General features: G+C 37.4%; 2 protein-coding genes across 3 annotated transcripts in view; one reads left to right on the top strand and one right to left on the bottom strand.

The window, feature by feature from the left end:
• PPP4R4 (protein phosphatase 4 regulatory subunit 4) overlaps positions 1 to 4,025 on the top strand; it is a 70,432-nt gene extending 66,407 nt beyond the window's left edge. For both annotated transcript variants that reach the window (XM_086462613.1, XM_009952711.2), the window contains one exon: positions 4,001 to 4,025. In XM_086462613.1, coding sequence (XP_086318739.1) covers positions 4,001 to 4,025 — 25 coding nt within the window. The remainder of the gene's footprint in view (positions 1 to 4,000) is intronic.
• Positions 4,026 to 7,642: 3,617 nt separating this feature from the next.
• Positions 7,643 to 13,931, bottom strand: SERPINA10 (serpin family A member 10). Its single transcript, XM_009952712.2, has 4 exons — positions 13,223 to 13,931; positions 11,470 to 11,743; positions 10,613 to 10,760; positions 7,643 to 7,834 (listed from the first exon to the last, which is right to left on the bottom strand). The coding sequence occupies exons 1-4, from the start codon at positions 13,929 to 13,931 to the stop codon at positions 7,643 to 7,645; spliced, it is 1,323 nt and encodes a 440-aa protein (XP_009951014.1).
• Between the last annotated feature and the right edge of the window lie 4,917 nt (positions 13,932 to 18,848).

Below are 18,848 nucleotides of genomic sequence, written 5' to 3'. Positions count from 1 at the left end.
TACTTTGCCACTTCAGTATTTTCAGGTTCTTTAGAAAACAAACCAAAATGCTGCCCCCAACTTTACTCACAGATGTGTTAATAAAATTCCTAAACTGTAAACCAAAACACTCAAAAGTTTAACAAATATAAAAAGAAGCTCTCTGAACAGCTTGCATTCAGCTACCTGTATACATGATACTATGATACAGTCTCTTGCTGTGTGATCACATAGGATTTTTTCTACTGGAGTTTTACCACCTTCGCTGTACAAGATAAATTTGTTCTAGAATGAAATCAAGCTTGCATGGTGACCTATTGTTTTTAAAACTACAATTTCTTTGTAGAAAAGGTTGGAAGATAAGCAGTGAATGAAAGTGGACTTTATGTTGAGTCAGTGGTTTCACAGCAGAAGCACCTTAAGGTGCCAAGTCAAATTACACTCTATCTGTGTCTTTGCCAGAGTCTAATTCCTTCTCTTAAATATTACCCATGGTACTTCAGACATTTTATAGGTGATTGTTAGGTGGTCACTTACTTCAAAGTGCCTGATTTCAAACTCAACAGTTAGATTTAGTAGACAAGCTGACATTTTCAGTATAAAGTAAATGGGACATGTATTCTGAGTACGTAAAATGACATACAGTGCTACATACTTTGAAAAATTAGGTGTGCTCAAAAACCCATGTGCTTTCACTCTAATCACTGGATATGTCTGTTCCCTCTCTTTAAAACCAGAAAACTAGTTCAAATATTGTAAATTTTTTTTAGCAACCATTGTAGAAGTTTCAGTTACTCATCTGTCTCAACAATTTGGGGAAAATAAATGGATTAGTATTCACAAAGCAGTTAGATGCAAAGATCACTTAGGTGTATTTTTTACATTACATAAAACTTTTCCCAATTTCAAAGGTTTTTCTATCTGTCACTTAAAATAAAACTGATACCTTTGTTTGTATACAAAGGGACAGAAAAAGACTCACACAGAGCAGTTTATACGTTTGTCTTCAGGCGGGAAAGTGGAATGTAAGAGTCTCAGCTTCAAGTCTCGATGTATCATTCCCAAGTGAATACCTTAACAGCAGACTATTTGAAAGTAGATATCTAATTAAACACAATCTTCTGGACGCATTCTCTGGTTCAGAAAGTCCCTAAACTGCATAGTGTCTGAAGTCAAGAAGATATACTAGGGGAAGAAAAACATTTTTCAAGAAAGAGCAGGCTTAGGATGACCTACATTTAGTTCTGAATAAGAGTGTTAATGTTCTGTGTTCTTATGGGAAAACACATCTCTCAAGTTGGTATAATGTCACTGCACTGTAGATTCAATTTTTCTTTTGTAATCTGACCCAATACATAATTGTTTTCATAAGAAAATGGAGTAGCTCTGTAAGGAGATGTTAAGAGACTCAGGAATGGTTGGTGGTAAATGCATTCATCCGTATAACCTTGTTGACCACATATATGTTTGGGTGTAGCTCTTTTATCTTTCTTTTGTTCAGAAAGTCAGACTTGGTGCTAAATATACACATACTAAAATACCAAAAAAGACAGTTTCTAGAAAACATTATTTTCTAAGTTATATGATGGAAAAATTTATAGCCAAATATGTAAGCAGTTGACGGAAATTACTGTTACTAAGAGAAGAATTTGAAAATTGTACAATGAGAGGTGCAATTGAATAGATGCTCGTGAAAGAGTGTCACCACCTATGGGCTCACTAAGGCAGAAAACTTGTGAGAAAATAATAATTGAGTATATATTTAGACTATGTCATCATGTAAATTTACATATATGCTGGTTAAGCATTTCACTGACCATCTTCATTCTGGCAAGTCCTAGCTTTTAGTTTATTGACTCTGCAACATGAATAAGGTAACTTCTAACATGTTTCTTTACCTAAATAATTATGAGTGTTTGTGAAGAATGGAAGATTGGGCAGTAATATGTTGTTTAATAATTAAAATATCAACATATATAATTAATGATTCTTAGTTCAAAGTTATGTACATTTGGACAAAATATTATTTAATTGATTAAGTGTAATCTTTTCCATAAAACTACTGAACTGCTCTGTTGGCAAATGTTCACTTTTGACAATTATAGTGCAGTTTGCAGGGATGAAGAATTTCTGATTTCATATATTCATGTTGTACCAGGAATTTTTCAAAACCCAAAATTACTTTGGTGGAGAACTGAGGTCTTTACTTCCATACTCATGAGTTCAAACATTTTGTTTGTCCTATTTCAGAGATGTGTGTGCCAATTAAAATATTCTCTCTTTTTGAAAATAATGTAGATGGAGGAAAAAAATAATCTAAGTAAATCCTGATCCAGTGCTCACAAGGAGGTGACAAGAAAATGACCATTAGCTTCGGTGTCATTTGCTAGACCTTAGTAATACTCGGGCAATAGAACATGCAAGAATCAGGCTAAGGATGCACCCATATAACTTAATAGTGGAATCGCAAAAGAGATGAATACCTGCTTTAATGACCTTATGAAATAGGGAAGAATCACGAAGAGCGCCGCTTGAGTATTTTATCCCACAAGACACCTTGCTTAAGTCAATTTGCAGAGTAATTTTGATTTTCTGACTTTGTATTGAAGAGTTGCCAGTTAGATCATGAATCCTTCTAATGCAGAAATTGACATGATGCACAAACACTGCGTTCCATCAAGTAGTCCGATCTTGTATTGTTATGCTATGTAGTTTCATTATATTCTTTTAAATCCTCATTTTTAGTTTGAGATTAAGATATTTTCTTTTAGGATGAGAATTCCAGTTTTGCTTGAGTTTACATTACTGTAATGTGACTGATTTCAATATGCAATTGGTTAAAACTAGTTTGAAGAACTTTATAGATTCATCCAATAAAAATATCCAGCTTTATAGACAGCATTTAAGAATTTTTTGTCTTACCTATAGACATACAGATGGTGCTTGATTTTATTTCACTTCCAATTAAAACCTACTTCAAGAATGAGGGGCACAGATCTTCCATCTTGTAAAAAGAGGGAGTAGATTTATTGTTGCATAGAAATAAATTTCTTAATAATAAATTTACATCAGTATTTTATAAGATGTCAGCAACTGACCTTTAAGACATACACATTGGTGTGTGACCATGTTGTAACAATTACATGCATAAGTATGTTAGAGCAATGTCTTTCATCCAGTCGTATAATTGCTTAGGAAGTTGAGCACAAGATGAAGTAGTTCTGCCGCTGATCTACCACACTTTGAGTTGGTTACTTACAGCTTCCTTCTGTCATTTAAGCTGGCAAGAGTTATGAGGTCCAGTGGGACTGGCATGTCATTTAGCTGCCATTTCTAAGATGAAGCTAGTGGGTAGCTTAACACTGGTGTATTATCATGAAAGGTTCAATCAGCAATTTTAAAAGGGTGAAACACAACACTATCTTGCTTTGTTTGTAAATGATATTGTAAAATATTGATGCAAATATTTTCACAGAGTTCTAAAAGTTAAGCCCTGTTCTTCCAAAGATCTCTGACCATATACAAACAGTGGTTAATTGACGTAACTACAACTCTGCAAAGTTGAAGAACAGTATATTTAAAGATTAAAATATTAAGGCTATGAAAAGTGCAGAAATTGCCCAAGTGACATGATCAACAGAAGCCCTAGAAATTGCACTGGAAAGAGCTCTAAGCTTTTCCCCCTCCCCATCTCCACTTTCCCAGATTTTGTCATGGGTTAAACTGGAGACTTCCGGCACTATTTGTAGCCATGAGTAGACTGCTTGTACTGCCTTAACCACCTCACTTAAAAGGATCTCTATAGGACCTTCTGTAGAAAACTTAATGGAGAAATATACCGTTCTTATGAAGAATGTGCCCATTTCGCTTTTTCAGTGGGTGCAGTAGAGCAGCTAGTAATTTTTAAAGTACAGCAGCTAAGAGTTATATTAAAATGTTGTATGCAATAGCAATTTATTATGTTATGTTATTTAATAATGTAGCAACAACATATTATGTGTGTTTCTTCTTTTGTATGAAGAAAAAACAGAAAATCAAACTCTTAGATCTTCTGAAAGAAAAAGAAGGGAACCAGAGACTGGAAGCAACGTTCTGGTGTGATAAGGTGGGAGCAGCAGATGGGACTTTCTAAAGCCTGGAGTGAATAAAATGCATCTTGCAATGTTAAAACTTTTTATCTTTTAAGTAAAATCCCAAGCTGTAAAATATGTTCTGATAAGTAATGTAATGGTTGCAGAATTCTAACGGTGTAGTGAAATGTTATGAAATATAACTTCAGCTATGTGCTCTTAACTGCTGCAGCTAAAGAGAGGATTTTGTTTTCTTCAATTATGCCTTTGTAGTTCAAATTCCTGGATTTAGAATGCGCATATCCATTACTTAATTGGCTTATTTAAAATTTTAGCAATTCTTAGCACCCATGTTTTATGCAAGAAATAGAAGGAATTGTTATGAATATTAAAAAGCAATCCCACATTTTAAAGAACCTTCAAACCTAATTTAACACCAAAGTCCGGAAACATTGATCAGTCTATGAAAACCATAAACTTCAGTAGCATTGTGCTGTGAATTTGAAGGTAATGTTTTTACAAGTACCAAGTTCATAAAAAATCCTGTGTTAGTTTCAAAGCAATCTAAAAGCAGATGTCTCCAAATTATATATATATATATATAAAATTGTTTCATAAGTTTTGTTGTATAAATACTTGTTTTAATTTTTAGTATTTCAGATTGTATTTTCACTTGAATAATTTATAATGATGAATCTAGTTTTTAATCAGCTGCTATTGAAAGCTATCATGCTTCAGTGATGTCATCTGCATTTGTTTGTATTAATGCTAATGTTTCTATCAAAATTTGTCTGTGGAAAAAAATGCAATTCTATTTTAAAGAGTTCCGTTTATGCCAATACTTGAGAGAGAGCCTATGAAGCTATTGTCAGCTTCTCTATTTCAAAATGGAAGCAGCATAAATATATTGATATCAGAAATGTGTTTTTTTTAAAGTTATTGGTGTATGATAAAGATGATCTGATCTGTGAATGCATATGCGTGTGTGGTTACTTTTTATAATGTAAAAATATGAATGATGGTTTACTCAAAATAAAACCTAGGACAATGCTGTACATGCACGTTCTCGAAAAAAAAAATTCTCAGGGCATCTTTTATAATTAAAATAAATAAAAGCATTTACCTATAGAAGGTATTTATTTTAAATAGTAATAATGCTAGATGTATGCTGTCATGTGTGAAGGACAAAAAGTGTCTTTGGATTTAGCAGTGGTTTACTGTCTGAATTCTTAGGCTTCTTACACTGCAGTTGCATTTAGATGTATTTTCTGTCTTTAGTCACAGACATTGTTTGGATTCTGCGGAAACACTCAAGTCTTCTGTTTGTTCTGCAGCCTGGCATAGGATCTTGTAAATCACACATTTCTTTAAAAGCTTTGTCAAGTATTATCGTGTTTAACATGCAATATTGGTGCAGATATACAGACCACCTATAATGGCTCCTCCCAGGTTTTGCTTTTGTCTCATTCATGAAAGCAGATACTCCCAGTTCCCCAGGGAGAACTGACTCAATGTGCCAGCTACAGCTGCTCACCCACGGGCCACAGGAGACTGCTCAATCTGTTCTCAGTCTGACTTCTGCCAGGGACCAAACACAGATCAGCAGTACCCAGCTGCAGAACAGGACTCAAAACTGTGTTTGACCCTCAGATGCCTTTACTAGAGCAATGCAGAACAACCAGTAAGTTCAGAAACTTGAATCCAAGCTATTTCTCCCCTTAATAAGCATGTAATGAGTTCTGTATGCAGTCTGTTGTTTGTTTCTTACTGGCTGTCATTTGTCTGTCATTTTTAACTGATTAATTTGTTTAATGCTGATAACGCGTGCTCCACTCAATAACCCTACTGTGTATTAAATTCTTGCTATGTAATCTTTAAATGATTTATTTAGACATTTTTTTGGTCTACACATCTTCCTTGTACAATGCTCCCGTGGTCCCGTTTATACTTTCCTCAATCCTTCACACTACAGACCTCCATCCCAGCAACCTTTTGTGGGGCCGCTTACTTCTGGGTTACTTCTGTTGGACAACATGAATGCTTTTGAATCCTTTGTAGCATTAATTTTACCTGCAATTCAGAATAACAGCTGGAGGCCAAATATACAGTGATAATTGGGTGGTTCTATACAGCAGTGTTCCTTCTATTAATCATTTGGAGGCAGGAAGGAGGGATTCTCTTTCTTTCCAGGTATGTTCATACTGCAAAGTGGAGCTAGGTTAGATGCACCTTTGTAGTCTAGTCAGATACCAGACTCTGCCTGCTAAATCTTTTTGTGAGTGGCTTAGACCAGTGTCTAAGTTGCTGTGAGTAGACATGTAATGGTGATTTTTAGAGATGTTTAGCAGCTTTGTGCTGTAATGTGGTGGTTTTGGTTTTTTTTTTATATCTTCTCTTGTGGACACATCTGTCTGTGCATTTACTGATAGACACCTTTGAAGCTTCTATGCCAAGTAATTTTGAAAACTCTTCTGTCCCCTTTTGGGCAACTATTTTGTGAAGGCTGTATGAGCAAGAAGAGTAATGCTTAGATTTGTTAGTTATATACAGTTAGAAGTAGCTTTTTTGCACTGTTTCATACTTTATTTATAGGACTCCGCTAGTTAAAATTTACTAAATGTTAAAAAATCTTGCTTTTCTGTTGGAATCACTGCACTACTTGAATAAAGTGAGTTGTATTTAGATTGTGGAAATATTTTTCTGAAACATTTTGGCAACACATTTTGTGTTTTAGGATCAACTCTGTGAATTAGATTTATGAAGGTATGTTTTTTCCTACCAAAGTCTGTCTTAGTTCAGGCATGGAGTCCTGTTATGCAGTTCACCCTGATGTCTAGATGATATTACATGCAGAAATTCTGTTTTTAGGAGATGTCCAGCTTGATGTTTTGAAGTAGTACAGATTCAGATTTTCCAGTTTCAGAATACCTATGTTATTTTTCAGAATTTTTTTGTCTTTAATAGAAAGATTATTTTAAAAGCAGGCACATCATGTACCCTGAGAAAATAGGTGATTTGATACTCTGAATAAATACTTTGAAAGAGGTGACACTCCAGATGATGCAAACTTCATGATAGACTCAGCGCAATTTCTACAGTAATAAAATAAAGATCTCTAGACAGAGGCTGTATTCTCTTTTAGGGCTTGGTCCTGCTTGTGTTTTTATAAGTGGCAAAATTCTGCTAACATCGAGGTCAGTAGGCTCTTAAGTCTCATCGCAACAGAAGATAGCATTGAGGAATATCAAGCTGCAGTGTTTGGCAATGAACTTCATGAATATTTTGGCACAGGAGTCTCTGGGTTTCATTCATATTTATCACTAAAATGTTGAATTTTGAAAGTTCAGTTCTGTGGGGTATTTTTAATTTGCACGGTAGGTTTTACAAGACACTTTTTTGTCACTTTGAGCCTTAGTGAATTTAGCTTGTTACTTAGGCATTAATAAAATATTAATAGGATGACCTACTGCTAGCTGGAGAGACAAAAGAGGTTTCTATGTTCTCACATTTCACTGTCTTTTTATTCTAATGTAAATTAATAAAATAGAAATAAAGCCTCTTACATACCCCAGAATAGAAACTGTTACCTTTATTCACATTTCTGTTGGATCAACAACCCTGCCAATGAACAGTAATGTTTTAAACGTTTCTTCGAAAATCATAAAAAGGAATGGTCGGTCCACTTTGATGACAGGAGGCACTGTGAATGCAGTTATTTCTGACCCACTAGCTGCTGTGGCTTCAGTTCCTTCTTCATCCACTTCAATTACTGCCTTTTGGACAACCTGAAATGCAATGCAGAAATAAAATATGTGACAGAAATAAATATTAACATGAAGAATGTTTTTTCAAAGTGCAAGGCATTAGGTTGAAGGAAGCTTCTATTCAGGGTTAAAATGGTTAGGTCTGTGCAGTCTAGCTCTGTGTGTTAGACTGGTAGACCCACATGCTATCTCCTTCGGCAGCAGAGGTGTTAGTACAGCTACTGTGACCACAACGCTTACAGTGTGGATGCTAGTGCAGGTGTCATTTTTCTTTTCCACATTTCTGAGCATAGGCTTCACTTCGAGGTTTTGTTCTTACAGCTGGTAACGTGAAGCAACCATTGCACCTCTACAGTGTTCCTCTTCGACATCTAACTGTACAAGGGAGGAGAGTTTCTTAAAAGTGGTAGGTGTGTTTTCATCAGTCACAAACACTGACTGGCTGGGTGTGTCGTTTACAGCTGATTTTGCGAGAGCTTAGGCAAATGCACCAATTTTGGCTTTTTTCCTGTGCGTTTCTAATTTGTACATTTGACTGCACAGAGTAAATATGTGCAGCAATGAGATAGAATCCTCGGGTGATCTGAAGACCTTCCCTTCCCACTGAAATCGCAGCCTGGCTGGATTGGATTCCTTTCGCTTTTTGTTCTTTCAGCCTGCATGTACCTCTCAGTACTTTCCCTGTTTTTGGGTGTGTATTGGTGAACTGCCTAGTCAGCTAGTGCATTCCCAACTCCTAGACTCCTAATTCTAGGAATTACTTATGTGAAGACAGTTGAAGGTCTTCAGCAGTGTTGAGCTAAATATTCTTAAATAATGACGCTGGCTATCACAATTCACAGGGACAGGATGCTCCTCTGGCACTTTGTAGCTGATGCATATATTGCTTCTGGTATCAGTTAGCAGCTACTATTCAAGTGTGATTTTATTCATGATAACACAACAGAGTTAACTGCTGAGAATCAGACTGGAATACTTACATGATCAAGAGGAAGGGAGAAAAGTGCTGCAGATTACCATTGTACTTCCCAAAAGTGAAATAGTTTTTACCAAAGTGAAAACCACTGCAATTCTATCCATTAAAAATTTATTCTTGGGATGTTACATTTTTCCAGAAGGTTATTTTGCTAAGCCAGCACAATTTTGGAAAACTGTAGTTCAGGGCTTAGAGTTTTTGAAATTGTGTGTAGAAGTGTTTAGCATACTGCCTGTCAATAGTTTTTGTAAATCACAAAGGCTTCTGTAAAGATTTGGTGTAGGGAGACTTGTAAAAGCAGCATCAGTAGCTTAGAAGGGCTCTTTCTGATAGGGTACAAATACCTGAAGGGAGGACGCAAAGAAAATGGAGCCAGGCTCTTTTCAGTGGTGCCCAGTGACAGGACCAGAGGCAGTGGGCACAAACTGAAACACAGGAGGTTCCCTCTGAACATCAGGAAACACCTTTTCACTGTGAGGGCGACCAAGCACTTGTCCATAGGTTGACCAGGGAGGTTGTGGATTCTCCCTCCTTGAAGATATTAAAAGTCTATGTGGACATGGTCCTCAGCAAATGGCTCTAGGTGACTATATTTGAGCAGGTGGGTTGTACCAGGTGACCTCCAGAGCTCCCTTCCGACCGCAACCATTCTGTGATTCTGTGACAACCCTGTACAACCGCAAGCAGTTGCATTATATAAATACCTTACGTAGGTTTACAAAGCTGTGTTTTTAAATCCTGTGTCAGGTTGATCTCATTTTAGTCCTGTTTTCCAAATCCAGCTTGTTGCAGAAATTTTCTTACCTTTACTCTAATGTATGAATTTACATTTAACATTAATTGCATTTCATCTTGTTCCACACACTCCAGTCCTTGAGGTCACAGTTTTCTCTGTGTGGTATGTCATTTATCTTCTTTCTTTGACCGTGCCTCCTGATTTTCTGTCATCAGCAAATTGTCTTTCCTGTAGACTAGCTGTTTCTTCTTAATGGGATGTCTCTGATCACATAGACCTGTTCCTTGATATTGGTTTGATCGACAGGTCCTTTCTCTTCCATTCTTTTCTGCTTCTCATTCTGCCTCTGTTTCTGTCAGTCTTCTGAAATTCGCCTTTGCTTTCCGTTAAGTAATGGGACTGATTTATCTTCTCCTTCTCTTTTTCTAGTGGGTTGTGCTCCTCTTTTCTAGGCCATTCACCACCCTTGCCTTTGCCTCTTTAGTGATCGTTAAAAGTTCCAGTGTAAGAAGTGGAGCATCCCTATCCGTTGGAATACAACTGTGTCGTGCTGGTGCTTTGCTGTGAGATTCTGTTTTTCTCTGCCAAGGTATGCAGAAGGAAAGGCAGGACTGCTTCGACTTCTCTTTCTCACTATTACCTTTTTGAGATTATTTGAACTTTCTAAAGTTCTTTATTTCTTAAGAAGAATACCTGTCTCTGAAATGTGTATGAGGGGTTCCCTCTTTGGGTTTCCTTCCTTGCTCTGGCTTTTGCCATTTGACTGTCGTTTACAATGTCTTTCTTGTTCAGTTTTTGTTTAATTATACTCCTTCCATGCCAACCATATTCTTCTTGAGGCAGTTTCCTCCTGTGGTGGGTTAGCTTTGGAAGGTGTTGAGCACATATGAAATGAAACCACCCCTTACTTCTGCATGCCTCATAGTTGACATGGCATCCGTACTGATTAACGTCTGCAGATTGCATATACTTGGCAGATGAGGTCCTTTCCTGTCAGTGTCCCTATAAGTGCATGCGACATAGTCTCTTGGCTGGGCCATTTATATACTATTAAAATCCAAAAAGCAAATAATTTTAGAAAGCTTACCTGTGAAACTGCTACGTATCCTTGATCTGTGAGATCACTAAGATCTGCTGTACGTGTAAAGAGATTTTTAATTCCAAGAGCATGAAGTAATTTCTTCATTTTGTATTTTTGCTCTAGTTTGAACTTTGGAAATGAAATATCCATTTTTCTGTTTGAAAAAAAAAAAGTTCAATGCAAACTTGGACTATATAGTAGATCGCTGAACTGCATGCTACTTGGGAATTAAGCTTTACACAGAAACAGAAAGGGCAAAAACTGAAGAGGCTCTGCCAGAATTTAGGCTGGCAGAATATAATCTCTAACTTGTTGACTGCCAAAGATGCTAGAAATAATTTCCTTCTCTGTATAAAATACTTCCACCAGCTCTTACTGTGCCCTGAAACCAGGGTGTCACAATAATTTATTGACCGGTAAAAAGAATTGTCAATTCATGAATTATGTTTCACAGGAATAATACATTTTCTTACTCAAATTTATTCATTACTCTGTGTTTCCACTGGTAGGCAAGGCTTAATAAACATACTGTGTATCTACGGTTATTGTGCACTTTACCTGGCAGTGCTAAATTTAGGGAGAGACAAGGCCTAAGGAAGAATTTGGAAAAACTAGATAGACTATGTCCTCAGAGAGACAGACATTTCTGAGATGAGCCAGACTTGTCATCTCAGAGTAGAAGCTTTCACATGTACTTGGGCTGTGGGTAGGCCTTTAAAGGACATCTACTCTGTAGACACCTAATGCCACAGAGACGCCAGCATGCAAAAAGGGTTAAAAAGACCAACCGATCTTTGTTGTGCTTGTTGCTTTGCTGCAATAGACATAAAAGACATTAAGGCCAATGAGTGTCAAAGCAATACCTGGTTTTCATGTTTCCAAGCCAGGATTCCACCAGCTCTGTAGTCAAATGGTCTTCAAGTGAAATGTAATCTCCCTCCTTCTCTGGGATGACAATCAGCATGTGGGCTTTCCCTTTGTAGGGTAGCTTTATCACAGTGCATCTTAAGTTCTCATCAAAAGTTGAATTAACTTTATCTGACTTGAACATCATGGGTACCTGTACGCTTCTGTATTTGTTTATGTGGAAAGTCTCCATTTCTGTGAATTTGGAATTAAATGGATAGACCCACTTGCCTGAGGAAAGAAATAAATTAATTACGTGCATTCAGACTTGTTCAGAAAAATGTTCAGAAACCCTTAAAAAGGATATTTTCCGTATCTAGTTGAAGTGGATGTCAATTGTGTCTGGGACAAGGGGATGACAATTGCAGAATATTTAGTGTATGTGCTTTCAATTTTTTACAGCAGGAAAAGGAAGTAATCCACCAAATAAACTCCGTCATTTGCAGGGAAAGAAGGGAAATCTTTTTCTAAGGTTAATTAGTTGCCAGTCAAGTTCAGATATCTTTTTGTTTATTGAATGCTATGTGAGCATTTGTCTTTTATTAACATGTCACCTTCTCTGAAATTCTCTCAGCTGTTCAACATCCTCTGTTTAAAGTAATTATACAGTCTTTCGGATGGGGCTTCAGCAGTGCACTGACTTGTAAGTTTTACTGGAATTTGATCTCTTCTATACTAATGATTCTGATCTCTACCATTGCTTTCAAACGTAGCCACAACCATTTATCACTTTTCTCTGATTTTCTGCCAGGGAAAGTAACCTTGGCATTGAACAAACTTCACTTTTGTAAATACTGAAGAATAGACTTAGTCCGTAGGGAGGCTATATGGCTGAGGAGTGATTTTGTTTGTTCTCACATGTGCATTTATTTTAGTGGGGTTTCCATGGATGGCATCTGCTGAGTGCTTTGGACTGGAGTAGTGGCTGTGACTGTGGGCTCTCTGCACAGCATACCTCATCCTCTTTGTCACTCTAGCTCTTTGTCTCTGCTTTTTACCTAACAGGGTATCTCTGGCTTCTGTATAGCTGTTTCAGAGTAAAGAGTGGGCTACGGCTCCCTGTCATTGCCAGGACCTCCTTTTGGACTCCCTTATCTATCTTCTAAGCCAGTAGTCAGAAAGACCCCAAAACCAGGAAAAGAACTATAAGATATTTGACATTAGAGAACCTCTCCACAGAACGATCTCTGCCCTTCACACCTATTTCTTTCCCTTACCCTGTAAGGTAATATAGTGGGATACTCTGGTTCCTCTGGGGAAAAAAGATTCTTGACTGAAATAGAGAATTTTGGTTTGGTTTTGTTTTATTTATTTTGTGTACTGTATAAAATCAGTCAATGATTTTTATGCCCAGTATCCAGCATCCAAAAAAGTATCATGATTAAGGCTTTTTCATTTTAATTGGTGAATTAAAATTAAACATACTTTTTAGTCATAAAGAGGGATCATCTGGAGACGGATTGAGATAGTTTGATGCAGGGCTTTTTGTTCTTTTTGAGACTGTTGTATGGAAGAAAGCACAGAAGAATTATGGTTCTCTATCATGAAAAATCATTTCATATTAAATACACATAATAGAAGAAAGTAAATCTAGATAGACATAGACAAACAGGGCATCTGAATTCATTTAAACTTCTCCTAATGTAGCTGAAGTTAGAATTCTCATTCTTGTAACAAATAATCATTTTGCAAAATAAAAATGACAGTTACCTTTAAAGACAATGTAGTCCACAAGTAGCAATTTATTATGGCGATCAAGCTCTTCAAAAAGCTCTGGGATTTTTCCTTTGGTCCTTTTGTTTATGTTTTGATTTATGACAAATTTTGCCCGTGTGAAGTTTTGAAAGTCCACTCTCAGGAATTCCATATCAAAATACTGCTTAGATAAATTGAGGAAAGACTCCTTGAGTCTGAAGTCATTTTGGATAAAAGAAAGAGTACCTTGCACAAGGAGAAGTTCTTCATTCATTGTGATGTTATCTTTCAGTTGTTTAAACAAAGCTGGTAAATGATGGCGATCCACTCTGTCCTTCAAAGCATGGAGGTTTAGACCTTTTACTATTTGTCTGTGTGTTTCCCCTTTGGCTGCCAGCATATATGCAGTCATGAGAGCTGATACAGAAAGGGGAGAGATGATTACATTGTTATCATGTGTCATTGCGATTTTTCTGTAGAGATTAAATCCGAAATTTGCAGTCTTTTCAGTGAAGTTGTAAAGACTGAACTCTTCAAGACCTCGATCTTCAAAAGGCTTAGAGATATTTTTATGGTGATGCCACTCTTCAGAAACATTGACATTTTTATTTCTTTCCAAGAAATTATTCTCCTTTTCCTTCTTTGGAATTTTAGGTTTGATGCCAGCCTTGATGATTTCCACACATATTTCACTTAAGAGAAGTAGGTAAATTCCTGTTTTCATGTTGACATCCAGTAATGAGCTCCTTTTTTCCTAGCAAAGAAAATGGAGAAATAAAAAAAAAAAAAGCAACACAATGACTTTGTAGTTTGTTCTTCTATTCACAACACAAAAGGTCATAGGTTTAGTGAGGTGGTCTTTCTGCATCTTCAGTATATATACTCTAAACCTAAGATCTGGTTCCTATCTAGAAGGTCAAACGTAGATCAGTGAAAGAAGTTTCCAACATCATTAAGTGAATCCAGAAGAAATATCATGAACTTCTGGTATTGCTGATTTACTTCAGAAATATTTCACTGATTTTTCGCTTGCTAACTTGTAATTCCTTTACAAAATTAAACCCAGACTTCAAGTATGAAGATGAAAGATGAAAAATCAGCTTGTTGGACCTGTCGCAGCTTTTGCTCCTGTGAAATTGATGTCCTCTATAAGCACAAGAATTCTAGGCAGCATGTGGTGTAAATTACATGCTTGCCTTTCATAATTTCATTTCACTTTTCATCCTTCTGCTATAGGTTGTTTATTACTCCATTCAGATCCTTCTCCTGATCATATGACATATGATTTCCTGTTCTTTTATACATCACTGTCCAGCAAATGCTGAAGCAGGTTCGTCAGTGCCATCTACTCCCTGAAAATACCATGTTTCAAAGTCAAATAGCACAAGGATGAAACAGTTGTTCTGTGCTTAAAAATACAGTATTTTACACAAGTTGTGATTTCTGAACAAAGTTAATACAGGGTCTCTCATCTATGCAGCAACATGTTTGGAGAGAACTGGACACATCTTACAGAAGGCTTCAGGGAAACTTTAGCATCAGACATTGCTCGTGTAAATTTGCACATACAAACACACTTTTCAAGCATAAAATGCAAATAGGCTTATTATTCATCTTTCCGTCAAAGCAGTATATGAATTTCTCTCCCATGCCGCAGTGTTGAATTTCACCTTATGGAAAAATTTTGAATGGCGATATCTTTGGAGGCACATTTTCCCACTGTAAATTAAAAAGGATGTTCAAGACCACCAAGCCTGCACAGAATCCTTTTGTATAGCAGTGGCGTGCAAATGGAGACATGAGATGAAAAGATGGCTTATATGGCCCATCATTATAGTAGTAAGTGATTCAACAATCTAGAAAACACATGGCAACTATTAACTACTCCTTTTAAGTTAAGGATCTGTAACAGCAAATTACGGTCATTGTATAATTTGTGATTTGGCATATGGGAAAGCTGGGGTTTTTGATTGCCGTTTATTCAGAGTTCTGCTGAATTTCACAGTTGCCTGATTCAGGCTGTGGGAGTTAGTCCTGAAAAGGTATGTTGATGTGAGTACTGAAACATTTGGGTGCCAAGTCACAGGGTACTTTTGGCAGTCAGGTGGTGTGCTATTTTCTTTTGTGATAATAGGTCACGTTCTGTACTTGGTGCAACACAGATGGGCTGTAATGACTTAATCGGGAGGCAATGAAATCCCTGAATGTTATGCCTCCTCTTGAGTGCATGGCAGCCAAGGAACAGAGTGAAATATGCAGCATACTGTGGTTGTGAATATTTTTTCTTTGTTTTTCTTTCCCATTAACTGTTGCTTTATTTTCAGTGAGATTCCCAGTGTCTAGATTCTGCAGGACTGGAATAGGGAAGGGGGTGCTTGACTTTAGCTGCTGCCTTGCTGGCCAAAAGTTGCACACTGCTTCTGCAGGGTTGGGATCCTTACTCTCCCCTGATGGACTGCAAGCAGCGCTGTTAAGAGCTGTTACAGTAACTGCAAGGCATTTCTGCTCTTTATGTAGTGACCCACTTCTGTGGGAGGTAACACAGGCACAGAGGTACTGTTCTTGCCACACTGCTATGCCTGCCCTGGCAGCAAAGGAGGAGGTCCTTTCCCCTGGGAGTCATCCCTACTTCAAAGAGATATCCTTGGACACTGCAGAGTCAGCTCTAGCAAAGAGGCAGGGATTGGAAAAATTTGCTTTTGATCATATTCAGTCACAGAGAAAGGGCTGTCTGCAACAGCAACAGTCCTAAAAGAGCAGCAGGCCTAACTGCTCGCTAGACATTGCAAAGCACCAAGTCTTCCCTGTCTTTTCTGGGAATAGTGGAATTCCTGTGCAACATCTGACAGTGTTGTGTTTGGCAGACATCACTGTTGCATCTCTCTCTGAGAGGAATGGGACAATACTTGGCTCAGGCAGGCCACCGCGTCTCCCCTGGGACATGAATGGGGAAAGCAGTGAGCTGCCTTCCAGAGGGCTGTGCCTTCCTAACACAAATAGGTTTCAGACTGAAAAGGTGAGGCGAATGCAGAAGCCCTTGTTTACAGGCTCATCCCAGACTGTTCAACACTCAAGAAAAGTCCTGCGCCCTCAGGCATACACAAGTGCTACTGATTTGGGTGTTACGAACATCACAGGAATAAGAACCTCACAATTGCACTAAGTGTTCACTGTAAATCTCCGATTGCAAAAGTTTAAAGTTAACATTACAGGAGCTTTATCATTCACCTTTGGTAAGTTAGAAATAAAGCATGTCCTCTAGGACTAGGAAAAACAGTTTTGGAAACAACGAAGTGATGTTTTTGCACATTATAGACTTGTGTTTTTAAACCTGAGGGAAGCTTATTGCTAATTTTAGTGAACTCGCTTTATGCATAGAGTAGATGGTTCATTAATAAACATATAAGTGTCAGAGAAAAGTTCTTCCCATTTTAAGAAATATTTGTTTCTAGTAGTCTTAGATATCAAAGAAAGAAGTTTCTTGCTCAAATGCATTTTTCTTCTAAATACATTACAGCAAGAGAGAAACATATTAGAATGCTGATTAGGATCTAGAACCATTTAAAACATCACAGCTAGAGAATAGCTGATAAATTATAAAATTATGTATATATAAAAAAAAATATAACAATCCTTCCCTTTACAATTTAAATGCTTCATATAAATCTTGTCTTACCTGTTAGGTAGCTCCTCTGTTACTTTTCTCAATCAATCACATTTAAAAATGAGGTGAACATGTCTGTCCCATGTAGAAGGTTTTCAACAAATATTTGCTCTTCCAAAGAGTAATAATCTGGTTTTGTCTGTTATAGATTAACTGCTTTATAAACAGCGAGTATTGTGTTTCCCATAAATGGCATAATGAGGGAGGGGTTTGTTCCAGTAAATGTGTTATACCATTCACGAGAAACAAGAGAACAGTACACTCTTCACATCCAGCCCTTCGGCACCCCAGCAGGATTTGACCCCACACATCCAATCACCCATGAAAATTGTTTTACAGGCAGGCTCTGAGCTAGTCAGTGGTGGAAGCAGTATCCAATCCTGCTTAAAATACCTCTCATTCATAAAAGAATGGGTCACTATTCACCAAGACAGAGGGGAACACAAGGGAAGGAGGGAGAAGGTACAGAGCATTTGTAGGGGTGTTGTCAGCTCTCTCGCCCTGCAATTCGTCCATTCCTTAAGAGAAGAGACCAGGGCTCCACTCCCTGTTTCAGGAGCATGCCAGCTGTTCAGTAGCATATCAGTACACCAAAATTAAGTGACCGATAAGCACTGAGAGATATTTCTCCTATAAGAGACAAAATGGGGGAAGCTGATATTCCTGCAAAAGTGGTACAGAGCTATGGAAAGAAAGAATAAACTTTTTGAATTTTCAATTGGTCTTGCTTGGACAGATTTGACAGGCACGTTTTGGGTCTTTAGCTTTATTAGTTGGGCAAGGCACATTCTTTAAGACAGTTTACTCAGCAATTTCTGTAGTGTGGGCATGATCTAAACTCTTTGCTATTTTGATAATTGGCCTAATTCCAAATAAAATATGAACATGGAACTCCCTATCTTCCCTTCATGCTCCTAAATTACTTTTTAAAATACTCCCAAATGAAACAAAACATTTCATTCTGATTTGGCTTGTAAAAGAAAAAGATTTTGGCCTTAAAATTTGAGATAAGGGGACTAGTTTCTATTTTTTTAACTGAACTGAAAAAAAAAAATCATTATATGCAGTCTAAGTGGAAGCATTGTCAGCGAAAAGGAAGAAAGTTTAGAAAGCCCATAAAGGACTTGAGCATCAGAACTCAACGCAAAAAGGCTTTTCTTGGTTGCTGATGAGTATTACTTCTATAAAAGTGAAGACAGTGTTTGCTTATAAAGTGCAAGATTTGATTAGGAAGGGCTTAAGACCTGAATGTAGCCCCTCTATGTTGCAAGGACATGTTACTGGAGGGCACTTGTGGGTTTTATGTTCTTAAGAAGGTCAACAGAGGGATCACGAAGGGTCGCAGGCTCTAGGTACCTAAATTCTTCCTTGGTTTAAATTCTTTTAAAATATTCTTCCTTTTAGAAACAATCCTGGTCATAATAGACCCCAAGTACAGGCATTATATTAAAGAACACAGGAACATAAGATGGGGTTACTGAGTGAAGGCCCTGTGCGGTCTATTCCTTAAACAAAAAGCTCCATTGTGAATGCCCCTGTGACTTCAGAACTTTAGTTCTCTGTCCAGATGATGACATTCTTTTTCTACTTCCTAGTCTTTATTTATTTGTGGTTAATTCTGTTGGATTTGCAATTCAAATTTCTTCTCGTTACATGGAAGAAATTTGCATCTGATATAGTTGAACAAAGCTGCATTACTGTCATGTCCTTCTGAATCTATGTGTCTTCTGGAGACTGTGGTTGTGGCCCAAGAAGACAACACAAGGAAAACCTAATGCACACAAAACCACACCCAGCTTTTGTGCTCAGCAAAATTAGCAACATTATTTGCAATGACAATAGCAACCAGGCCACTTCCCAGCCCTCGCACCAGGACCCTGAACTGTGTGGTCACCACTGGAAGCCCTGCCTGAGTTAAGATGCAACAATATTGATATTTAATATTCAAAAGCTGAATACTTGTTTATAGATGGTAGT

This window comes from Leptosomus discolor, chromosome 3, assembly GCF_034619465.1.
Source record: "Leptosomus discolor isolate bLepDis1 chromosome 3, bLepDis1.hap2, whole genome shotgun sequence".
NCBI classification, from domain to species: domain Eukaryota; kingdom Metazoa; phylum Chordata; class Aves; order Leptosomiformes; family Leptosomidae; genus Leptosomus; species Leptosomus discolor.
Note: the sequence above shows the minus strand (reverse complement) of the source record. Positions and strands in the feature narration are given on the sequence as shown.